The sequence below is a fragment of the Pristiophorus japonicus genome, chromosome 19 (assembly GCF_044704955.1).
Source record: "Pristiophorus japonicus isolate sPriJap1 chromosome 19, sPriJap1.hap1, whole genome shotgun sequence".
Taxonomy (NCBI): Eukaryota; Metazoa; Chordata; class Chondrichthyes; family Pristiophoridae; genus Pristiophorus; species Pristiophorus japonicus.
Window position 1 is genome coordinate 91,616,880 of NC_091995.1, and position 24,097 is coordinate 91,640,976.

Here is a 24,097-nt window from a genome sequence, read left to right on the forward strand (position 1 = left end):
TCTAAAGCATCAGGTGCCCTCCAATAGCTTTTCCCAAATGGCCATTATTCATGCGTGGACAGGGACTCCCGGCAGGCTAGTTAACTGCAGGGGCTGTTATGGATGAGCTCGACTCTGTCCTCACTTAGGAATTCACCATAATGTGACTTGGGTCAGATGAATGAGGTATGATTTGCTCATTTGTTGTGAAGCGCTTTTGGACGTCCAGAGCAAAGGTGCTACATAAATGCAACTTTTTGTTCTATCAGGATCTGAGAACTCATTGAACGGCAGGTAAATGCTCTTACCTGTGCGTTGCAGCATCCACACTGTTCATCTGCTCTGTGCTGTCGTCCTGAAACACAGCAACACAGAAAACACCACATTAAAACCAGACAAACCCACCTGTCTGTCATCTTAGTATCTTCTAGGTACACGCTTGCACTTGGTGAGCGATGACAGTAATGGACACAGTTAGCTGTCCTTATTCTTTGCATATCCATTTATAAATGAATAGCCATTCATACGAGGGAAGGTGTAATATATGCATCTGCGAGTATGCTCACAGGTCCATACAGCTATGGCATTCTGATTGGTTAGCCAGTCACGTGATGTTCACAAGACTCAATAAAACCCCAACCAGTTGGGTCCAGATCATCCACGATGAGGTATGCAGTTGTGAGCCTGGTGGATGAACTGGTAATGTGCAGTGTGATTGTTAAACCTTTGTTAATAAACCAACTAGTTCTTAATAGCAATGTGTTGCTATGAATTCTTAAGCAAAGAACCCATGAAGCAAATACATTACAGCAAATACATGTTCCTTTGAGAGAGTTTGGTCACAAAGGAGCCAACCCTCTGTTGTATTAGTATTGAGTATTAGGCAGTCCCTCGTATTGAGGATGACCTGCTTTCACACCAAAAAGGGATGAGTTCACAGGTGTTTCAACCGAGGGACCTGACATTCTCAGTCCCGGACTACATGTTGAAGGGTGGAAGATGGCTGTGCGTGGATTTTTTTAACGTGGGGTGGCTGTTGCACACCAGCCACCACACGGGCTTGACAGAGCCAGGTCTTGGTCCAGTGGCAAGGATTAACCAGGACGACTGGAGACCAGCTCTGCTGCACGGACTGATTGCGCACACATATCTCAGCGTGGGCTGGGCCAGTGCTGTCCCTGGGCCCCGATCTGCCACCCTCTGTTGTATATATGGGCTGAATGCACACTTTGAATTCTTCTGAGAGGTCATGGTGCAGTGGGGAGACTAAGTCAATACAACGAGGAAGCTGAATAGACAGAAATATGTAACTGCAAGTTAGACCATCCCAAAGAACAAATTGAGGGAGAGCTGAAGAGTTAAGCATACGGAGGCTGTTCAAGGCTCAAAGACTGAGCAAGCCCTCAGCAAAAAGTCAGAGAATATAAATTCTCTCATTCATCCAGTGCTCCTATCCAAAACATTATCCCCAAAACCAGAGAGGCGGCAATTTAATACTATTGCAGATTGAAGCCCTGCTGCACCAAGGCTGGCTTGAGCTCATACATCAAGATGTTTCCTTACCAGTAGAGTCAAACACCGTTTGCAAATAAGTCTGATGTGGCCAAAACATAAGCAGATGAAGTCTTAGGGCGTGAAATTCGGTTGGTTAACGCCACCCGTAACAGGGCGCTAAGCACCTCCCGCCCGAGCGCCGCGCTGTCAGCGCCTGCCTCGAACTGCGGTGAAGGTTTAGCGGCGCCGCTGACCGTTTGCGCTGCACTCGCTGGTACCGCCCACTTGGTGACATCACTGAGTGCGCAACGCCCCCCCCCCCCCCCCGTTTGCAAAATTCAGTCTTCCGCCTGCCGTAGCGCGTGGCGCTGAGACCGGCAGGGATAAGCAGTCGGTCCAGCGACGATCCCGGGGAAGATATCGTCCGGAGTGCAAGGTAAGTGCTGACATTTTATTTATTTGTTGCTGTAGTGGGCAAGTGTGGGTGAGGATTTTTTCTCTCTTCATCTTTAGGCGATAGGATGCCGGCATCTTCGCGGCAAAAATTGAGTGGGCCTTCTGCGCTATGAGTGGGCGCTCCATTAGCGACTGAAGAGGAGTGTGGAACGCTTCTCTTAGCGCTCCTCTTGGGGCGATACAACTGGATATCCCACTTTGAGGCGGTGGACATCGCCCGGCGATAAAGGCAGCGCCTCGGCACCATCACCACCTCAAAGTGGGCGGTAACGAATTACCAGCCCTTATTCTTCTAATGGCTCTTAATCCACAGGGAAAACTATCAAAGCAAATTCTGCTGTGTAAAAAGCTAGACTATATTTAGTAACAAAACAGACCACCCCCCAAACTTGGCGATCGCCCGCAGCCCCTACATACAAGGGAACAACGAGAGTCTTGTGCATCAATCAAGACTTCCTCAGATGCAATTTCAGGCCTAACCGTCTCAGGCGGATCTTCCCCGACCCTCAACCCTCACTAACTCGGCGAGTACGAATCAGGGCAAGCAGTGCGACGGTCTTTGTTCAAGACAATTCACAAAGGCAGGAAGAGTACAGAGCGTTATAAAGGAAAAAATAGAAGAAAATTTGGAAGTAGCTTACAATTACATTGCATATCAAGCAAGCACAGAGTTTCCCAAGCAAGCGTCTCCTGACTAAGACCGTCTCTTAAGCTGGCCGCCTCTCAAATTGGCAGTTTACACTCGTTGCAGCATCAGTGTGTACGGGTTGCACTTACCTCTTCTGTAGAGTCTGGCTTGCCGGTAAACCTGCGCTCTTTTCTAGCTTTCCGCCGATCTCGCACAGACAGCCGATTCTGATTGCTATAGTCCGAATCCCCCTCTTCCCTGTTACCGCCTTCTGATTCCGCAACTGAAAGAAAATCAGTAGTTCCAGCCACACATTTAAAAAATAACTTACTATGTGGTTTGACCTTTCACTTAAAATAAGCGAATGCTTGAAGAAGATATGAGGAGAGATTCAGTAGGCTAGGCATATTTTCTCTGGAGTTTAGAAGAATGAGAGGTGATCTCCTTGAAACATACAACATTCTTACAGGGCTTGACAGGGTAGATGCAGGGAGGATGTTTCCCCCTGGCTGGGGAGTCTAGAACCAGAGGGTTGTAAATCTATGGAATTCTCTGCCCCAGAGAGCTGTGGAGGCTGGGTCATTGAATATATTTAAGGTAGAGATAGACAGATTTTTGAGTGATGAGAGTAAAGGGTTATGGGGAGTGGCGGGGAAGTGCAGCCGAGTTAATGATCAGATCAGCCATGATCTTATTGAATGGCGGAGCAGGCTCGAGGGGCCAAATGGCCTACTCCTGCTCCTATTTCTTATGTCACAGTCTCAGAATAAGGGGTCGGCCATTTAGGACTATGAGGAGACATTTCTTCACTCAGAGGGTGGTGAATCTTTAGAATTCTCTGCTCCAGAGGGCTGTGGAGGCTCAGTCTTTGAGTATATTCAAGATGGAGATCGATAGATTTTTGAATATTAAGGGAATCAAGGGATATGGGGACAGTGCAGGAAAGTGGAGTTGAGGTAGAAGATCAGCCGCGATCTCATTGAATGGCGGAGCAGGCTCGAGGGGCCGAATGGCTGACTCCTGCTCCTAATTCTTACGTTCTTATATACTTGGTGGTTAGCTGACCTCGTGTACCGCTGCTCACAGATACTCCGTGCTGTGAAGAATGGCTGTTAGTGATTGGACGCTAACCTGGCCTGCACCTGTATGACCATTGTTCTGGCATTCCATGAGGAAGTGGCTGAAGTCAGTCCTGAGGTTGACTGGAGGCCATTTGCAATTTGAACATTTCTCGAGATTGACAACTGCTTGGCTGGTTTGGCCCTTATCACAAAAACCTCTGCAGGTTACCTCAAGATTGGAATAAAACAGCCAATCTATACACACACATTCTACTGCTCATTGGCAAACACAGCATCACCTGCACGGTAATTTATTCCAACAATAAATTAAGCATTTATGGTAAATTATATGAAATCTGTACTACAGTAATTCTACAATTTAACAACCAAACTTGAACCAATTGACTTTTGCTCATGAATATGGCTGCTTTTCACAAAAGGTTACAAATTGATCAAGTACCACTGGGAGGAGTCTGGTCTTGTAGTTAATGTCTAGACTGGAGCTGAATCTATTTTCCAGTCTATAATTTCAGTGATGTGTCCAAGATACAAAATGTAGTGAGAATACTTCAGCATTCTTTCTATGTATTAGTATCTCCAATCGAAGATGGCAACCAAGGACCTGGGTGTCCTTGTACACGAATCACAAAGTTAACATGCAGGTACAGCAAGCAATTAAGAAAGCAAATGGTATGTTGGCCTTTATTACAAGAGGATTTGAGTCTAAGAGTAAAGACTTCTTACTGCAAATATTCCAGCAACCGCAGTATTTTGTTTTTGTGAGAATCACATTAGACTTGTAACCTTCTGAATGAGCAGTGAACAGGACTTATCTGGGAGTAGTTCTTTTCCTGGTTACAACCCTGCCTTGTATTGTATTTCATCTCTGATCCAGAGCTCTGATTTTTTCCAATGAGTTGGTCCTTGATAACTCTTTGCATGAAACATCAAGTGCGGTGTTTGATGTAATATGCATTTGTAAATTTTGGTTCCAGAGTGACTCAATTAACTAGTCAATAATGGATTAAATGACTGATCATGGGTTTGAGTGCAGAGCTGGAGTAACAGGCTCGAGGGGTTGAGTGGCCTATTTAACAACCATATGCTCTCAACTACACCATCTGTTGGACTTTCTTTTTCAGGGAGAAAAATAGTATTCATTATCAAAGACTCTTGAGTTGCAGTAGTTTCAGTAGAGGGTTTTTAACTAGAGGGTCTCTGGTTCTAATCCTTTCACTGCCAAAAAGTTCTTAAGCGAGTGATCCTCGAGCAAAGGACTCGTCTCAAATTAGCTTCAATGTGCAAACTGCTAAAAATTTATTCATTCAAATGCATATATATATTTTTTTTAAATCGGCATCGTCTGCACGTAAAGACTGGCCTCAGCCATGGCTTAGGTATCAGCTGTGACTCAATGGCAGCACTCTCGCCTGAGTCAGAAGGTTGTGGATTTGAGCCTCACTCAGGGACTTCAGCACATAAATCCAGGCTGACACTCCCAGTGCAGTGCTGAGGGAGTGCCGCACTGCCGGAGGGGCAGTGCTGAGCGAGTGCCGCACTGTTGGAGGTGCCATCTTTCAGACGAGACGTTAAACCGAGGCCCTCGTCTGCTCTCTCAGGGGGACGTAAAAGATCCCATGATCACTATTTCAAAGAAGAGCAGGGGTGTTATCCCCGGTGTTCTGGCCAATATTTATCCCTCAATCAACATCACAAAAACAGATCATCTGGTCATTATCACATTGCTGTCTGTGGGAGCTTGCTGTGCGCAAATTGGCTGCCACATTTCCCACATTACAACAGTAACTACACTCCAAAAGTACTTCATTGGGTGTAAAGCACTTTGAGATGTCCAGTGGTCGTGAAAGGCGCTACATAAATGCAAGTCTTTCTTTCTTTCAGTTGGTAGCATGGTTGCGGGTTCAAGCCCCACTCCAGAGATTTCAGCACAAAATCTAGGCTGACACTTCCAGTGCATTTCTGAGGGTGCTGCACTGTCAGAGACGACATTAAATCAAGGGCTCATCAGCCCTTTCAGCTGGGCGTAAAAGATCCCATGGCATTATTCAAAGAGTAGCCCCAGTGTCCTGACCAAAGTCTATCCCTCAACCAACATCACTGAAACAGATTAGCACTATTTCAAAAAAGAGCAGGGGGCATTATCCCCGGTGTCCTGGGGCCAATATCTATCCCTCAATCAATGTCACTAAAACAGATTATCTGGTCATTAGCACATTGCTGTGTGTGGGAGCTTGCTGTGCATATATTGGCTGCCGCGTTTCCCACATTACAACAGTGACTACACTTCAAAAGTACTTAATTGGCTGTAAAGTGCTTTGAGATGTCCGGTGGTCGTGAAAGGTGCTACTTAAATGTAAGTTGTCTTTCTTTCTTGCAGACTCCGAGTCTCGGGTCAGTGAAATGCAGAAGAACACACTCTCTCTGGCCAGAATTTGATGAAAGGGTTGGCTTCAGACAGCTTTTGGACATTTTAGTCAGTTAAGAACGCCAATTATAAAGCATCCATGGAGGTGATCTGGACAACCCAATCCTCCCAGCCAAAAAAGTAGCTGTGGAGAGCTGGGAAGCCTTGTTAGGGAATCAAGACATGCCACAGTGATGCCTGGAACCAGTCTCTTAAACTCTGCATGCCCCATCACAATAACAATATTTGAGCTTACACTGTAAGCCAACTCATAAACTGACATTTATTATCATTCTATCTGGGTTGCAAATAAATTCGGAAATAAATGCTCATTAGCGTAAGTAAAATATCATACCAATAACCACATGCAGTTACAAACTACCACCAGAGTGAAGGCGAATTGATTCAACTAAGAAAATCTAATTGAAAAAGTTAATTTAATTTTGCATTACCTTTATCCGAGTCTTTAACTGAAACTGAAGGAATGGAATATATGGAGCAGGCGGACGTATATGACAAACCAGAGTTGAAGCCTTCCGTGGTCAAGGGTCTCAATCGACTACCAACTTCCTGTAGAGGCAGCAGAGAAAGCATGGTTTGGTTTGAGAGTCGAGCAAACAAAATGGTCACCCGCCCAGGAGCTGAGTGTTTTTCACTGGATGAGGCATGCTTTAGGTCTCCAATAACATGAAGTTATCATTTCAAGTCGTCAGAACACAAACAACGGGCAGTCTGAGAACCAGTCAGTACTGAAGGACAAAGCTTTCAAAAAGGTTTCCACAAACCTAGTTTCTCATAATATTTATAAGAACCCAAGAAATAGGAGCAGGAGTAGGCCATACGGTCTCTCCTTGCTCCGCCATTTAATAAGATCATGGCTGATCCGATCATGGGCTCAGGTCCACTTCCCTGTCTGCTCCCCATAACCCCTTATCGGTTAAGAAACTGTTTATCTCTGTCTTAAATTTATTCAATGTCCCAGCTTCCACAGCTCTCTGAGGCAGCGAATTCCACAGATTTACAACCCTCTGAGAGAAGAAATTCCTCCTCAGCTCAGTTTTAAATGGGAGGCCCCTTATTCTAAAATTATGCCCCCTAGTTCTCGTCTCCCCCATCAGTGGAAACATCCTCTCTGCATCCACCTTGTCGAGCCCCCTCATAATCTTACACGTTTCGATAAGATCACCTCTCATTCTTCTGAATTCCAGCGAGTAGAGGTCTAACCTCTATGATAAGTTATTATTCTGCAGAAGTTTAAGAAATGTTTCTTAGCTCTGTATCTTTCTACATAAGATGCTAATCATTAGCACCAACAGTGTTAGCACAAGCTCTATTTATAGCAGAGTGTTTAGCGGGTTCCTGCATAAATAGGGTAACACCCGCCCCCCCCCAAGTCTGCTGTCAAATGCGAAACATAGGAAGAGGAGGCTATTCAATCTTTCTCGCCTGTTCTGCCAGTCAATCAGATCACGGCTGATCTGTACCTCGCCTCCATTTACCTGCCTTTGCTCTATATTCCCTGATACCCTTATTAACAAAACTCTTAGCGATCTCACAAAAATCTAGCAATCTTACAAAAATGTATCGATCCCAGTCTTGAAAATGTTAATTGACCCCCGAGTCTCAACAGGTTTGTGGGGGAGATAGTTGCATATTTCCACTACCCTGTGTGTGAAGAAGTGCTTCTTGGAATCACCCTTGAACGGCTTGGCCCTAATTCTAAGATTGTGCACCCTTGTTCTGAACGCCCCCCCCCGCCCAACCCCCCACACTGGAGGAAATAGATTCTATCACCTTAAACACCTCAATCAATTAAATCACACCTTAATCTTCGGTATTCAAGCTAGTTCAAGATCAGTCTATGCAACCTGCCTTCACAATTTAGACAGGCAAATTTCAGGGTGATCCCAAAAAATGTTTTGCAGCAAGCAAATTTTTTACTTTCATCTCAAGCATCACCAGGAAGTAGCCGATTTAAGTTTATGGCACTGAGAAAAGACACATCAGCTATGCACAGAGCATTACTGTAGTGCCTCTTTTCAAAATGATTTACTACCCAGCTGATAAAGGCTCCGCACACAACAGATTCACAATGGTCGAGCTCTTATTATTCTGCTGTCGAACTATGCACAGGGAAATGCATTCAACACGTTGAACCTTTCTTTATTCTTTCAGACTTCGAGGTTGACGGGGATTAAATTATTTCAGTCCATCATAAGCAAAGTAGCTTGATACGAAGAGTTGTTCAGTGTGAGGCTCGTTTGACTCTCTTTCCCCGCCTAAAAGTTAGTTCAAATAAAACTAGTTTACTTGGAACATGCATTTCACAAGCGCGAGTTCTGAATTTGAAGCAATAAAACCCAGCCAGTCACTCCCAGCTTTACAACAGCAGACACACACACTCACACACTCACACACTCAGAGCTCTGTGTCCAAGGTAGCACACACCCAGTGATCAAACAGCTCACTTCAGCCATTACAGCAACATGCACACACGCAGCACCCTATCCTGACATTTCTTTGCCCCTATTTTTTCCCCCATCTTCAGCCAGTTCTCCTTCACATACAGTAAGAACACCAACGCAGGTCGGGGCTATAAATAGAGCTGGAGCTCCAGGCCCTCGAACATCGTGGGCGAAGGTGCGGCGAATGAGCGTACGGGGTCCAGAGGAGCCGAGGGCCCAGGGGCAGCACGGGCCCAGCCCACACTGTGCGACATATGTACGCATTAGGTCCGTGCAGCAGAGCAGGTCTCCAGTCGTCCTGGTTCAACCCTTGTCACTGGACCAAGGCCTAGCTCTGTCAAGCCCGTGTGGTGGCTGGTGTGCAATGGTCACCCCACGTTAAAAAGATCCACACACAGGCATCTTCCACCCTTCAACTGGAGTTCAGGACTGGAACATCGGTGAAACATCTGTGAACTCTTGTGGAAGCAAGTCATCCTCGTTCGAGGGAGCGCCGATGATGATGATGACGATGACGACAATAAGGGTTGAACAATGTAGGGTTGGATTTTCAGGCCATCTTCGCCCCGTTTTTCGCTCCGGAGCGGCATGAAAGTCGGCGGCGAAGTCTTCAGCGCTCCGCCGCGATGCTCCGGTCTGGTTTTGCGGCGGCACTGACCAGCACCGCCGGGAAGAGCTGCACCGGCGGCGTTGTGACACCGGCGCGAGTTTAAGCTCCTGCCTGACCCGTCCGCCCGGAAGTGCGTCCGCAATGACCGCCTGGGAAATCAGTGCGGTCCAGCGATCCCGGCGGTGGAGAGGAAGGTAAAGTGCTCCGAAGGTAAGCACGAGTGTTTGTTCTTTTAATTTTTTTTGCAATTTGTGCTGTGGCGGCGTGGGCAATGTTTTGGGAAGTTTGCCTTTAAGTTCCGCCCCCTTCAAATAAGATGGAGAAGGGGAACCAGTGGCATACTCTCTTTCAATAATAGTTTGGCACCTTCTAGGTACCAGCAGAGCCTGATCAATTGCCAGCTTCCTGATGCACCAGTTTAAGCATCTCCCCTCAGTTGGAAGTAGCAATGGAGACCCCCACCGCCTACCCCGGCAAATGGTGCGACAGAACAAAAAAAAAAAGCCTAGCTTAGAGCCGAACAAAGGCGAAGGATGCTGGGTACAGATTAACTGAACCATATTCAAAGATTGAGCAAGACCAAACCAATTGTATGTAATTTATCATTCTTCCCTCTTTGTTTAATTGCCGTGTACAAATAAATTATACACGAGGCAATGGAAAAACAGAGCTAGAGCACAGAAACATCCAGGGGCCGCAATTGTCCCCCTCCTTATGTTCTAAGAGGCGGGAATGGTCGGATAGGCCTCACCAACCGGGGGCAGGAGGATGGGATGACCCGTCCTAAATTGCTCCCGGGCCGGGAGCAGAGGGAACGGGTTTCCGTGCCGCCTGTTGGGCATGCAGCGACCCCACACCGACCCCCGCGCCGATTACTGATACAGCTACTAGCTTTTTGTTTAATTTCAGATTTATTTAATGAACTGAATTTAAATCTCCCTCCCAGCTGCCGTGGTGGGATTTGAACTCACGTCTCCGGATTATTGGTCCAGGCCTCTGGATTACTGGTCCAGTAACAATAACCACTGTACATGCCTCCTCTTTGGGAAAGTGTTCCCTCACGAGATCAGAGACTCAAGCTCTTGTCTTTGGCAGTACCCAAGCGCAATAACCGACTGATCTCATCGAAGACTGTCCTGTTTTCGGCTTCAATAACTTGTTTTTGTTACCTGCGCACTCTTACCTTGTCCTCTGTCACCACACTCCTTCCTTTCTTGCCGTCATTCTCTTTCCCTTCTTCCCGCCTCTCCAGCTGGTCCTGGGATTTCTTTTCTTCAGCAGTAATACCTAGGGTCTTCTCTGCCTCCTTTAGATCTGTGAGAGTAACACCCTATGAACAAACAGAAGCACAAGGTTTTTTTTTAAAGACAAGCAGAACCACTTCTTTCTTGAAGTATTTACAAGGTGGGAAACAATCATACATTCTTTTTGCACATGAAACACAAAAAGTTAGCACGCAGGTACAGCAAGTAATAGGAAGGCAAATGGAATGTTGGCATTTATTGCAAGGTGGATGGAGTATAAAAGCAGAGAAGTCCTGCTACAAATGTACAGGGTGTTTGTGAGGCCACACCTGGAGTACTGCATACAGTTTTGGTCTCCTTATGTAAGGAGGGATATACTTGCATTGGAGGCAATTCCTTCACTAGGTTGATTCCTGAGATGAAGGGGTTGCCTTATGAGGAAAGGTTGAGCAGATTGGGCCTCTACTCATTGGAGTTCAGAAGAATGAGAGGTGATCTTATTGAAGCTTATAAGATTCTGAGGGGGCTTGGCAGAGAGGATGTTTCCCCTCGTGGGGGAATCTAGAACTAGGGGGTATAGTTTCAGAATAAGGGGTCGCCCATTTAAAACGGAGATGAGGAGGAATTTCTTTCCTCAAGAGTCATGAATCTGTGGAATTCTCAACCCCCAGAGAGCTGTGGAGACTGAGTCATTGAATATATTTAAGGTGGAGAAAGACAGATTGTTGAACAATAAGGGAGTCAAGGGTTCTGGGGAGCGGGCAGGGAAGTGGAGCTGAGGCCAAGATCAGATCAGCCGTGATCTTATTGAATGGTGGAGCAGGCTCGAGGGGCCGAATGGCCTACTCCTGCTCCTATTTCTTATTTTTTTATTCCAATTAAATTCCATCCATGCCTAATTTCCTATACACGGCGTCAATTATTGGGAAGCTTACTATCAACAGTTTGCACTGCTTTGGACTTCAAATGGAATGGACTTATAAGAAGAATGCAAATTCATTCAAGAGTCTATATTCTTTTTCTTAAATTTGTCATTAATTTAATTCTGGAACATGTTCCATGCAAAACATCGCCCTGTTTTCTAGATGCTGATAGAGCTGCACAGCAGCCCTAGCATTTATTTCAATTTCTAACTTCTATAGTTTTTCTTTCAGTAAAATGTCTGTTCATTAATTCCCCATTCAGACACAAACCCAGTATTGGGGATGAAGATATTGATCCAAAAATGAGCAGTCACAAGCTGGCGATGGGCAGGTTTCACTGCACTTTTATGCCAAGTCCAGCAGCTAAAATTAAACTGCGAAATTAAATGGTCACGTTTAAGTCACTAAAGTCGTATTGCAGCAGCCAGGTTTAGCACTGGTTACCAGCAGGTTAACACTGACCTGTGTCGATCGCCTGGATTGTCGGGCGTGGCGTGACCGTGCCTTTCTTTGGGATTCCGATTCCTCATCGCGCACCGGGGTAAGGTATAATCTGCAGAAATGAACGGGGGGTTAAACCCAATGCACTTTGAAGAGGCCAAACATAGAAACATGGAAACATAGAAAATAGGTGCAGGAGTAGGCCATTCGGCCCTTCTAGCCTGCACCGCCATTCAATGAGTTCATGGCTGAACATGCAACTTCAGTACCCCATTCCTGCTTTCTCACCATACCCCTTGATCCCCCGAGTAGTAAGGACTTCATCTAACTCCTTTTTGAATATATTTAGTGAATTGGCCTCAACAACTTTCTGTGGTAGAGAATTCCACAGGTTCACCACTCTGGGTGAAGAAATTCCTCCTCATCTCGGTCCTAAATGGCTTACCTCTTATCCTTGGACTGTGTCCCCTGGTTCTGGACTTCCCCAACATTGGGAACATTCTTCCTGCATCTAACCTGTCTAACCCCGTCAGAATTTTAAACGTTTCTATGAGGTCCCCTCTCATTCTTCTGAACTCCAGTGAATACAAGCCCAGTTGATCCAGTCTTTCTTGATAGGTCAGTCCCGCCATCCCGGGAATCAGTCTGGTGAACCTTTGCTGCACTCCCTCAATAGCAAGAATGTCCTTCCTCAGGTTAGGAGACCAAAACTGTACACAATACTCCAGGTGTGGCCTCACCAAGGCCCTGTACAACTGTAGCAACACATGTTATATACAGGGCCCTGGGGAGACCGCACCTGGAGTATTGTGTACAGTTTCGGTCTCCTTACCTAATAAAGGATATACTTGCCATAGAGGGAGTGCAATGAAGGTTCACCAGACTGATTCCTGGGATGGGGGGAGTGTCCTATGAGGAGAGATTGAGTAGACTGGGCCTATATTCGCTAGAGTTTAGAAGAGTGAGGGGTGATCTCATTGAAACATACAAAATTCTTACAGGCTTGACAGGGTAGATGCAGGGAGGATGTTTCCCCCGGGCTGGGGAGTCTAGAACCAGGAGTCACAGTCTCAGGATAAGGGGTTGGCCATTTAGGACTGAGATGAGGAGAAATTTCTTCACTCAGAGGGTGGTGAATCTTTGGAATTCTCTACCCCAGAGGGCTGTGGAGCCTCAGTCGTTGAGTATATTCAAGGCTGAGATCGATAGATTTTTGGGTATTAAGGGAATCAGGGGATATGGGGACAGTGCAGGAAAGTGGAGTTGGGGTAGATGATCAGCCATGATCTTATTGAATAGCGGAGCAGGCTCGAGGGGCCGAATGGCCAACTCCTGCTCCTATTTCTTATGTTCCTTGAGAATTGCAGTGATAATCAGTCAGCCAGCCTTCCGTGCAGCAATGATCGGTTGGGTTGATCAGAAGGGGTTGCATCCCTGCCCTGGCACAATGGCTCTTCGACACTGACCCTTCTAGCTTTGGCAAGACGGGCAACTACAAAGGGAGCAACAGTGTACCTTCATTGGAGCTGGCTTTCAGCGAGAGGCTAGTAGCAACAGCATGATCCCCCAGCCTTTCTGGAGGGTCTATCACTCCCCACTTTAAAATGCTCCTTGATCGAATCCCTTGGTGACCCAGGTGCAGGTGTATCCGGATGTACACCAACTATTAGCCCTAACTATGGAACGTTTTATCATTACAGCTGTGCAGACATTGCTACCAAGTTTGATGGAGTCTATCCAGGAGTGTGGCCTTTGTAATGGTAATTTGATTGCTGTTGTGCACAATCTCTGCCCCCTAGCGATCATCTCCATCACTCTCCCTGGTTACCTTCTGAGGCTGACCACAACATTGGCAACCTTGGCGTTCTATCTGATCCCGAGATGGGCTTCCGACCACATATCCTCTCCATCACCAAGACTGCCTATTTCCGCCGCCGTAACATCACCCATCTCTGACCCTGCCTCAGCTCATCTGCAGCTGAAACCTTCATCCATGCCAGACTTGACTACTCCAATGTTCTCCGGACCGGCCTCCCATCTCCCGCCCTCCATAAACTTAAACTCATCCAAAACTCTGCTGCTCGTATCCTAACTTGCACCAAAGTCCCGTTCACCCATCACCCCTGTGATCGCTGACCTGCAAGGCCTCAATTTTAAAATTCCCATCCTGGTTTTTAAATTCCTTCACGGCCTTGCCCCTCCCTATCGCTGTAACTTCCTCCAGCTCCACAACCCTCCGAGATCTCAGCGCTCCTCCAATTCTGGCCTCAGTTCCAAATTACCAGCAGAATAAAGTAGCGTATTAAATCAGGGCTCTTACAAGAGGGCCGATTATGCAGTTTAACATGCCCAATACTGCGGAGATCCATCGCCTGCCACTTTAATTCCCCACTCCATTCCACTCTGATCTCTCTGCCCTCATCCTCCGAGACTGTTCCAATGAAGCTCAATACAAGCTCGAGGAATAGCACCTCAGGCTGGATTTGTGTTTTGATTCTGCCACTGTTAGCGTCCCGGAGGGGCGGTAACGTGTCTGGAAATCGTTACCAAGCGGGCGGCTAGCTTGCGGCGGGACATTTGGTGCCGGTTTTGCGGCGGCGGTGAGCAGTACCGCCCGGGAGCGTCGTGCCAGTGTGCAACGCTTCCCCACCCGGTTTTGACACTGTTGCGAAATTTGGTTGGAACCGCACCCGTAGCGCCCCCTAGCGGGACCACCTGTTCCAGCAATGGTGAGGTCAGTGTGACTGTTTTTTTTGTATCTTTATGTGGGATCGGTAATATATTGGGAATGTTTTCTGTCCCAATTATTTATGTATTTTTGCAGGGAGGCCTCTCATAGAACGCCCCGAAGCTGGCTCTTTAGTAACAGGATCTTCAGTTGCTCACCCACCCTAGTGCCTGGAGAGGGTGTGGAATGCCCCACACTCGGGGCCCAGCTGCTGAATTCTGTGGATGCAGACGGCAAACCATTTCCCGCCGCAAAATGTACCACCCCACCATCCTAAGAAGCCCCCAACCGAAAATCTAGCCCACTAGGCACTTTACAATCGCCCGGCCTTGACATCGAGTATAATAACTGTAGATCTTAACCAGCACCCCCATTTTCCCTTGGACATTCTGCATCCATTTTACACCTCCTCTGGATCCATCGTTTGTTTCCCGGTTTGTCCGATTATTACTTCTTTTTGCCTTGCACCATGATCCTACTTGTGGCTTTAATCAGTCCTACCCTCCACCCTATCAGGGAACTTTTCCCTTTTGTTCTTTCCCTACCGTCCCTGCTCTGCAGTTTGAAAAGCTGTTTATCGCTAACATCTTCCCGTTCCCCTGAAAGGTCATCGATCTGAAACGTCAACTCCATTTCGCTCTCTACAGACGCTGCTGGATCCGCATTTTGTGTTTTTATTTCGGATTTCCAGCATCCGCAGTGTTTTCCTTTAGCATGCATTTCTCAGTTAGTGCCAAATGCTATCTTACCTGCGCCTCTCTTTGAAGTCTGTGGTGCTTATTGGAGCAGTGGTCCCACCTTGGTCCTTTGGCAGCTGAGAGCTGGGTTCTCTACCCTGCTGGTATGTGGAGCTTGAGGTAAGACAATAATGAAACAGTTCAGAATAAAAAAACAAAATGCAAAAAAGTAAAAATGGATCTTTTTAAACGTTCTATCTTTTAGTTCTTATGAATAAGGACACGCTCTATAGCCCCTGCCACCTACCTCAAACACACTCTTTCCTCCGTGTGTGTCAGCTGTGGCTCAGTGGGCAGCACTCTCGCCTCTGAGTCAGAAGGTCGTGGGTTCAAGTCCCACTCCAGGGATTTGAGCTCAAAATCTAGGCTGACACTCCCAGTGCAGTGCTGAGGGAGCGCCGCACTGTCGGAGGGGCAGTAGTGAGGGAGCGCTGCACTGTCGGAGGTGCCATCTTTCGGATGAGATGTTAAACCGAGGCCCCGTCTGCTCTCAGGTGGACGTAAAAGATCCCATGGCACTATTTCAAATAAGAGCAGGGCCAGTGGCCTGGCCAATATTTATCCCTCAATCAACGTCACAAAAGCAGATCATTTGGTCATATCACATTGCTATTTGTGGGAGTTTGCAGAGCGCAAATTGGCCGCCTCGTTTCCCACATTACAACAGTGACCACAGTACCCGAGAGAGCAGACAGGGCCTCAGTTTAAGGTCTCAACCGAAAGACGGCACCTCCGACAGTGCAGCGCTCCCTCAGTACTGCACTGGGAGTGTCAGCCTAGATTTTTGTGCTTAAATCCCTGGAGTGGGACTTGAACCCACAACCTTCTGACTCTGAGGTGAGTGTGCTACCCACTGAGCTGAAACATGACATGGCTATGGAGGTGCAGTGGGAACAATACAGGACCCCAAAAGATCCAGAGTTCAAATCTCACTGTCGTTCAAAGTTATGAAGCTGAATTCAATTTAACCAGAGGCCCACTAGTCCATAAATAGGTTACAGAAAAGGCACAGGATACAATCCATCAATCAGCCAAAAGCTCTCCATTTACTCAGAGGTGAATTGTGCAGAATCACTGATATAATGTGCATCCGATAAGTGCCTGCACACATAACTGTGGTTTCTAAACAGAGTGGTGAACTGGTGCAAGTACAAAAGTAGAGGAAGTGTGCTTAAGATTTCCACAATCTAACATCAGAAAGAATACCCAGCAATTTAAAAACTCGTGTTGTTTTTTTTTTACTTTGAAAGTAAACCAGAGGATAATTTCACAGGCTTGGTGCCATTTTATTTTCAGATCGAAAGGCCCAGCGGTGATAGATCTGTACTGAAACATTTTCTTAATTCACATTTTGGGAATAAACTGAAATCTATTTTTTTATTATTTGTGACATATCTACAACTAGTCCAAAATAGACAGTTCACTAATAAATCCAGTAGGGAATTAATGAGAAACCTCTGTCCAGACAGTGGTTAGAATGTGGAACTCGCTGCCACAAGGAGTGGTTGAGGCGAATAGCAAAGATGCATTTAAGGGGAAGCTGGATAAACAAATGAGGGAGAAAGGAATAGAAACATAGAAAATAGGTGCAGGAGTAGGCCATTCAGCCCTGAGAGCCTGCACCACCATTCAATATGATCATGGCTAATCATTTTTGCAACTTTAGTACCCCATTCCTGCTTTCTCTCCATACCCCTTGATCCCTTTAGCCGTAAGGGCCATATCTAACTCCCTTTTGAATATATCTAACGAACTGGCCTCAACAACTTTCTGTGGTAGAGAATTCCATATGTTAACCACTCTCTGAGTGAAAAAGTTTCTCCTCATCTCGGACCTAAATGGCTTATCCCTTACCCTTAGACTGTGACCCCTAGTTCTGGACTTCCCCAGCAACGGGAACATTCTTCCTGCATCTAACCTGTCCAATCCCATCAGAATTTTATATGTTTCCATGAGATCCCCTCTCATTCTTCTAAATTCCAGTGAACATAAGCCTAGTCGATCCAGTCTTTCTTCATATGTCAATCCTGCCATCCGGGAATCAGTCTGGTGAACCTTTGCTGCACTCCCTCAATAGCAAGAATGTCCTTCCTCAGATTAGGAGACCAAAACTGTACACAATATTCAAGGATATGCTGATAGGGCGAGATGAAGTAGGGGTGAGAGGAGGCTGGTGTGGAGCATAAACTTCGGCAGAGACCTGATTGGTCCGTTTATGTATGAAATTCACAAAATGAGGCCACCTCATAGACTGCAATGTAACACATCTGTCTGTGCGTGCTCCAGAATTACAAGAGGGACTTAACTCCAGGTAGCTATTCCAAAATAAGCAATGTTATATCAGACAGAAGACCAATTCATTCCAAGCCCGCACTCACCTTACTGCGTGCTCAGCACAGGTCTCGGGCACACTGAACGTCCTCCCGATAGGAGTCGGAGGCACTCTGGCCAAACGAGTCTCCCGTACCTCTTTGTCCTGCTGAATTGAATTTAGTACAATGTTTTAAAAACAAAAAAAAAATGTATTTCGGTAGTCACACTTTGTTACAGATGTTAAACAACCTCTGGGAGAAAGCCAGCCGTTTTCACAATGGGTTCCTCTGGCTGGGAGCCGGAAATTTGCAAGCAGTTCTTTCAACGGAACCTCCCAAACCCGCAACCTCTACCACCTAGAAGGACAAGGGCAGCAGGCGCATGGGAACACCACCACCTCCACGTTCCCCTCCGAGTCACACACCATCCTGACTTGGAAATATATCGGCCGGTCCTTCATCGTCGCTGGGTCACAATCCTGGAACTCCCTCCCTAACAGCTCTGTGGGAGCACCTTCACCACACGGACTGCAGCGGTTCAAGAAGGCGGCTCACCACCATCTTCTCAAGGACCATGAGGGACGGATAATAAATCCCGGCCTGGCCGGTGACGCCCACATCCCAGGAATTAATTTTTTTTTTTTTTTAAAGCGGTTACAACAGCCTAGTGATTAATTGCCAAGAATCCAGAAGCACACTACAATATCCTGGTGGGCCAATTATGCAATTTCCTTACAGGGAGTAACAGACCGGACTAAGCAGCCCGCTTGATTGGCACCCCACCCACCATCTTAAACATTCACTCCCTCCACCACCGGCTCTTCGTGGCTGCAGTGTGTACCATCCACAAGATCTACTGCAGCAACTCGCCAAGGTTTTTCCTCCCAAACCCACCTCCACGTTCCCCTCCAAGTTACACACCATCCTGACTTGGAAATATATCGGCCATTCCTTCATCGTCGCTGGGTCACAATCCTGGAACTCCGTCCCTAACAGCACTGTGGGAGCACCTTCACCACACGGACTGCAGCGGTTCAAGAAGGCGGCTCACCACCACCTTCTCAAGGGGCAATTAGGGGCGGGCAGAAAAAGCCTGTCAAGTATTTCTGGCATGCACGAATGCTTATAAATAGAAGAAAATCAAAACATTTTATTAAAGAGACAAGTGCTAAACACCCTAAAAGTCAGGTGCAATTTAAAGGGTCGAGAAAGTCGTCAATATTTCCACTGTACTGCCCCGATGGTGCACAATCTGACTGAGTAGTCTTCTTTCCTTTCTCTCTCGTTTCCCCCCGTCCCCCTATACACCAGCTTCTTCTGGGGTTTGCTACGTTAAGGTTACATAAAGAAAGACTCGCATTTATATAGCGTCTTTCACGACCACCGGACGTCCCAAAGCATTTTACAGCCAATGAAGTACTTTTGAAATGTAGTCACTGTTGTAATGTGGGAAACGCAGCAGCCAATTTGCACGCAGCAAGCTCCCACAAGCAGCAACGTGATCACGACCAGATAATCTGTTTTAGTGATGTTGATTGAGGGATAAATATTGGCCCAGGACACCGGGGATAACTCCCCTGCTCTTCTTCGAAATAGTGCCATGGGATCTTTTACGTCCACCTGAGAGAGCAGGCGGGGCTTCGGTTTAACGCCTCATCGGAAAGACAGTGCAGCATTCCCTCAGTACTGACTAGATTTTTTTGTGCTCAAGTCCTTGGAATGGGATGTGAACCCACAACCTTCTGACTCAGAGGTGAGAGTGCTACCTACTGAGCCACAGCTGACACACAGAATCTTACAGAGCAGAAACAACCCATTCAGCCCAACTGGTCCGTGTCGGTGTTTATGCTAGACAAGCCTCCTCCCATCTTAATTCATCCAACAGTATCATCATATCCTATTCCTAGCTCCCTCATGTGTTTATCCAGCTTTCCATTAAATGCACCCATGCGATTTGCCTCAAAGCACTCCAGGTGGTGGAAACGTTCAAATTCTCAACACTCGTGAGCAAAGACGATTCTCCTGGATTCCTTGCTGGATTTTTTAAAGCTTTTGGATCCCAATTAGAGCTATAAAATACCAAATCGCAAAGTGGTTTTTAGGTGGTTGACTCAGGCTATTGGGCTGGGACGAACCAATCAAAAATCTTTACTTGTAACCTTGAGATGGTTAGACTTTATAGTTAACCGCAAACAAATTATCTATACTTGGTCCAAAACACCAGCAAAACCACTTTTGGTATTCTCTTTTAAAATAATTTGTCAACGTCTCTTTCTCGGTGTTCCACTGACTGCCTGCATCCCATCTGTTGCTTTGCACCCAGCCAACCCGACCACATCCTCCTTTTCCACCCGATTTACCAACATGACCAATATCGAAAATTAGCCACCACAATCAGATTACAGTACACACAGTGTAACGGCCCAGCGCGGTGGGGAAAAGAAAGGCTGTGACTCTTACGTGGTTCCTTTTAAACTAAAACAAAATCCCGCAGACATTTGGAATCTTATTGTTTCAAGCAGCTTTTCACATACCAGTTTCTAACTCATCAGCTCTCTCAACGGCACACATACTGACCCGAGCTGACAAATGCATTCTTTCTTTCTGTCTCACAAATGCTCGGTATCTCTCTCTTTCTGACCCCCCCCCCCCCCCCCACCCCCACCTACTGCATTTGACCTGACTTTAGTCATTCTATAGTGCTGGCTTCTCTCATTTAGTGCTACTCACCACTTGGCATCAACGCATCTGGGGGAATTTTAATTTAGTTAATGAAATAAATCTGGAATTAAACAAAAAGCTAGTATCTGTAATGGTGACCATGATACTACTGGATTGTCAGAAAAACCCATCTGGTTCACTAATGTCCCGTAGGGAAGGAAATATGCCACCCTTACAGTGTCAGCTGTGGCTCAGTGAGTAGTACACTCGCCTCGGAGTCAGAAGGTTATGGGAAAGAATTTTGTATGTTTAAATGAGATCAACTCTCATTGTGAACCTGTGGAATTCTCTACCACAGAAAGTTGTTGAGGCCAGTTCGTTAGATATATTCAAAAGGGAGTTAGATGTGGCCCTTATGGCTAAAGGGATCAAGGGGTATGGAGAGAAAACAGGAATGGGGTATTGAGATTGAATAATCAGCCATGATCACATTGAATGGTGGTGCAGGCTCGAGGGGCCAAATGACCTGCTCCTGCACCTATTTTCTATGTTTCTATGTTTCATTCTTCTAAACTCTAGAGAATATAGGCCAGTTTACTCAATCTCTCCTCGTAGGACAATCCCCTCCCCCCCCCAACCCAGGAATCAGTCTGATGAACCTGCGTTACACTCCCTCTCTGGCAAGTATATCCTTCCTTGGGTAAGGCGAGGAGTGTACGTGTACACTCGGAGGGATCTCAGAATAGCAAGACAAATGATGAGCTCGACTAACCTTCTCATCTAAGCCTAACCGTGGGGAGGAAGCAGAGCGTTGAATCCGGCCGATTGGAGTCTTCTCAGGAGGGCTCTGTGCATCCTGCAACGCACCGTAGCTGCCGGTTTTCCGAAGTCCTGTGCGCCAAGCTTCAGGAGGGGCTCCTTGTTTGACACTTGGCTGGGTAGACGGGCCGGTGTACTGCACAGAAGGAGAGAAAATGCAGCATTAGCAAAACACACAAGTAGCTTAATTATACTTTTGATGCATATGCCACCGGTACTGCTTTTGGGTACTTGTTCGGAGGATGGGATGTTTGCAAATAATAAAGAGGGGAACTGAACTGAGCCGGATTTAATTTGCCCTTGTTAAATGCTATTTCCCCTGGCCGGAGAGTCTCAAACTAAGGGTTCGTAATTTCAGGATAAGGAGTCGACCATTCAGGACTGAGCGGAAGAGAAATTTCTTCACACAGTGAATGTTTGGAATTCTCTACTTCAGAGGGCTGTGGATGCTCAGACGTTGAGTATATATTCAAGAATAAGACGGATTTTCGGATACTTCGAATCAAGGGCTATGGCGATTGGGCGGGAAAATGGAGTTGAGGTAAAGATCAGCCATGAGCTTATTGAATGGTGGAGCAGGCTCGAGGGGCCGTATGGCCTACTCCTGCGCTTGCTCTTGTTATACCGAATAGTCAGGTCCTCAATACTGGGAACACAGTTCAACTTTGGTTATATTAAAGTGCTGCACTTGGGGCAATATCTTATTTATCAAAGTATTCCAAGTCCAGTACAGACACTATCTCCCACATCAGTAGCAGCAACATATCTATAAATTGCTGGTTTGCACTATTGTCATCATCATCATCACAGGCAGTCCCTCGAACGAGGAGGAGTGGCTTCCACATGAGTTCACCACACACATGGGCTTGACAGAGCTAGGCCTTTATCCAGTGGCAAGTAGTCCTATACAGGCCATGCAATGTGGTCCAATCAGAAGACATTTTAGCGCCAATGCATATTTTGAGGTTCGCTGAATACATAGGATATACATAGTGCTGAGAATTCCTGACCGATTGTAAGCTCCGGGTTTTAGCGCATGCGCAGTGCACGACTAAACCCGCAACTTGCGCGGGCGTGCGCGCACCTCGCATACGCCCATAGGGACCGCAAATTACGGCCCACGCACGCGGCTTTTACGGAATGCTAAGAGTTCCCAAGTGTTCCCAAGAGAGAGAGAGAGAGAGAGGGAGAGAGAGAGAGAGAGAGAGGAAGCCAGACGGAAAGTCGCGAAAATCCAAGCGTTGCTCCTAAAGCAGAAGTTATTGAGTTGATGACAAACGTGGGCTTGCAGAGTCTTGCTTCCTTTCAAAAGTAACCGTGCCCAGTGTCGGCAAGTCATGCAAAGTCGGGTTAAAGTCTCATGAAGTGTTGAGCCAATAAATTATGTTCAGATAGCTGCAGCCGAGTAATCCCTCCCTTCCACCCCCCCCCCCCCCACAACCCCACCAAGCAATTCTCCAATGTAAAGCAAGTTGAATGGGACTCCTCCACGCCAACAGCCAAACACGGTGCAACATAAGGTCACAGTTGCAAAATTGAGCAACATATTGCGAATGCAACCATGCTCCGAATAAGCTGGATGCTCGCAGTTGCAGAATAGGTCTAAAAATAAACAATACAGCAAGCTTCAAAGCATTTTACATTTAGGCCAGTCACATGCTACTGGTTCGGTTGTCTGCACCCACTACATGAAACTGCAGAAACATTAATACTGCGTTGTCTTACTGATACCCACTAACTGCTCATCTCTTTATAACTGCACACAATAGTGATGCTAATGGGGTTTTGTTTGGAGCCCCGAGCTGCCAATAAACACGGATGCTTCCTGCAATATTTCCTGTCCCTTATATCCGCCTTCTTCAAATTCACTTTCCTGCCAGTACACCAAGATTTTGACAAGCGTTTTTGTGTTGAGACGTGTCTTTATTAATTACATCCTAGAGAGAGAGAGAGAGAGAGAGAGAGAGAGACGGGCCGGAGATAGACAGACATGGGCTCACATACAGGAATAGTTTATAAACTCCCTAATGTGACGGTGGACACTATAATCTGACCAGATGGCTTTCTGTAGTCCTTCAAAACACAGGATATTCTGCAGCAAAGGCAAAATATTCAAAACCAGACAATGCATCGGTGATTCCGTTGTTACTGCATTTCAACTGCTGCCTCAAGCATTTTAAATCTACTTTCTCATTATATTCTGTTTACATAAGAATTAGGAGCAAAAGTGGCCATACAGCCCCTCGAGCCTGCTCTGCCATTCAATAAATTTATGGCTGATCTTCAACCCCCAACACCACTTTCCCACCCGATCCCCATATCCCTCGATTCCCCTAGAGTGTAAAAATCTATCTATCTCAGCCTTAAATATACTCATCCACTCCTTTGGGGTGGAGAATGCCAAAGATTCACAATCCTCAGTGAAGAAATTTCTCCTCAGCTCAGTCTTAAATGTCTGACCTCTTATCCTAGTTCTCCAGCCACTCAGCCTCTCAGCATCAACCCTGTCAATCCCTCTCAGAATCTTGCATGTTTCAATGTGATCACCTCTCATTCTTCTAAACTCCAGAGAGTATAGGCCTAATCTACTTAATCTCTCCCCCGAGGCAACCCTCTCATCCCAGGAATCAATCCAGTGAACCTTCATTGCACCATCTGTAACGCAAGTGTCCTGGCCAATATTTATCCCTCAAGCAACATAACAAAAAAAAACAGATGATCTGGTCATTATCACACTGCTGTTTGTGGGAGTTTGCTGTGCGCATATTGGCTGCCGCGTTTCCCACATTATAACAGTGCCTACATTCCAAAAAGTACTTCATTGGCTGTAAAGCGCTTTGAGACGTTCGGTGGTCGTGAAAGGCGCTATATAAATCCAAGACTTTCTTTCTTTTACATCCTAAGGCAAGTATTACACTGCAGAAGTGGTGCCATGTGCAGGAGCTTGAAGCTCTATCACTCTGTCTCATGTGTGCTGTTGATGCCTATGTCTCCATTAAAACACTTACTCTCTCCCACCCTGATCGATCCCCCTAGTAACGCCCCCATCTTTGCTCCCTTAAGTCCAGGAAGCGCAGAATTGACCATATATGGCGCACAACTGGTTTAGCCGAT

General features: G+C 46.4%; 1 protein-coding gene across 2 annotated transcripts in view; it reads right to left on the reverse strand.

Moving 5' to 3' along the window:
- Window positions 1-24,097, reverse strand: part of LOC139230040 (protein phosphatase 1 regulatory subunit 12C-like) — an 83,101-nt gene that overhangs the window by 10,841 nt on the left and 48,163 nt on the right. Inside the window, exons 10-17 of one of the 2 annotated variants that reach the window (XM_070861798.1) lie at window positions 20,937-21,119; window positions 17,570-17,667; window positions 15,204-15,305; window positions 11,748-11,838; window positions 10,302-10,448; window positions 6,496-6,613; window positions 2,707-2,840; window positions 288-334 (exon numbers count right to left, since the gene is read on the reverse strand). In XM_070861798.1, the coding sequence (XP_070717899.1) occupies window positions 288-334; window positions 2,707-2,840; window positions 6,496-6,613; window positions 10,302-10,448; window positions 11,748-11,838; window positions 15,204-15,305; window positions 17,570-17,667; window positions 20,937-21,119 (920 nt within the window). Of the gene's footprint in view, window positions 1-287; window positions 335-2,706; window positions 2,841-6,495; window positions 6,614-10,301; window positions 10,449-11,747; window positions 11,839-15,203; window positions 15,306-17,569; window positions 17,671-20,936; window positions 21,120-24,097 lie in introns of both variants that reach the window. The other variant, XM_070861797.1, reaches the window with a different exon arrangement.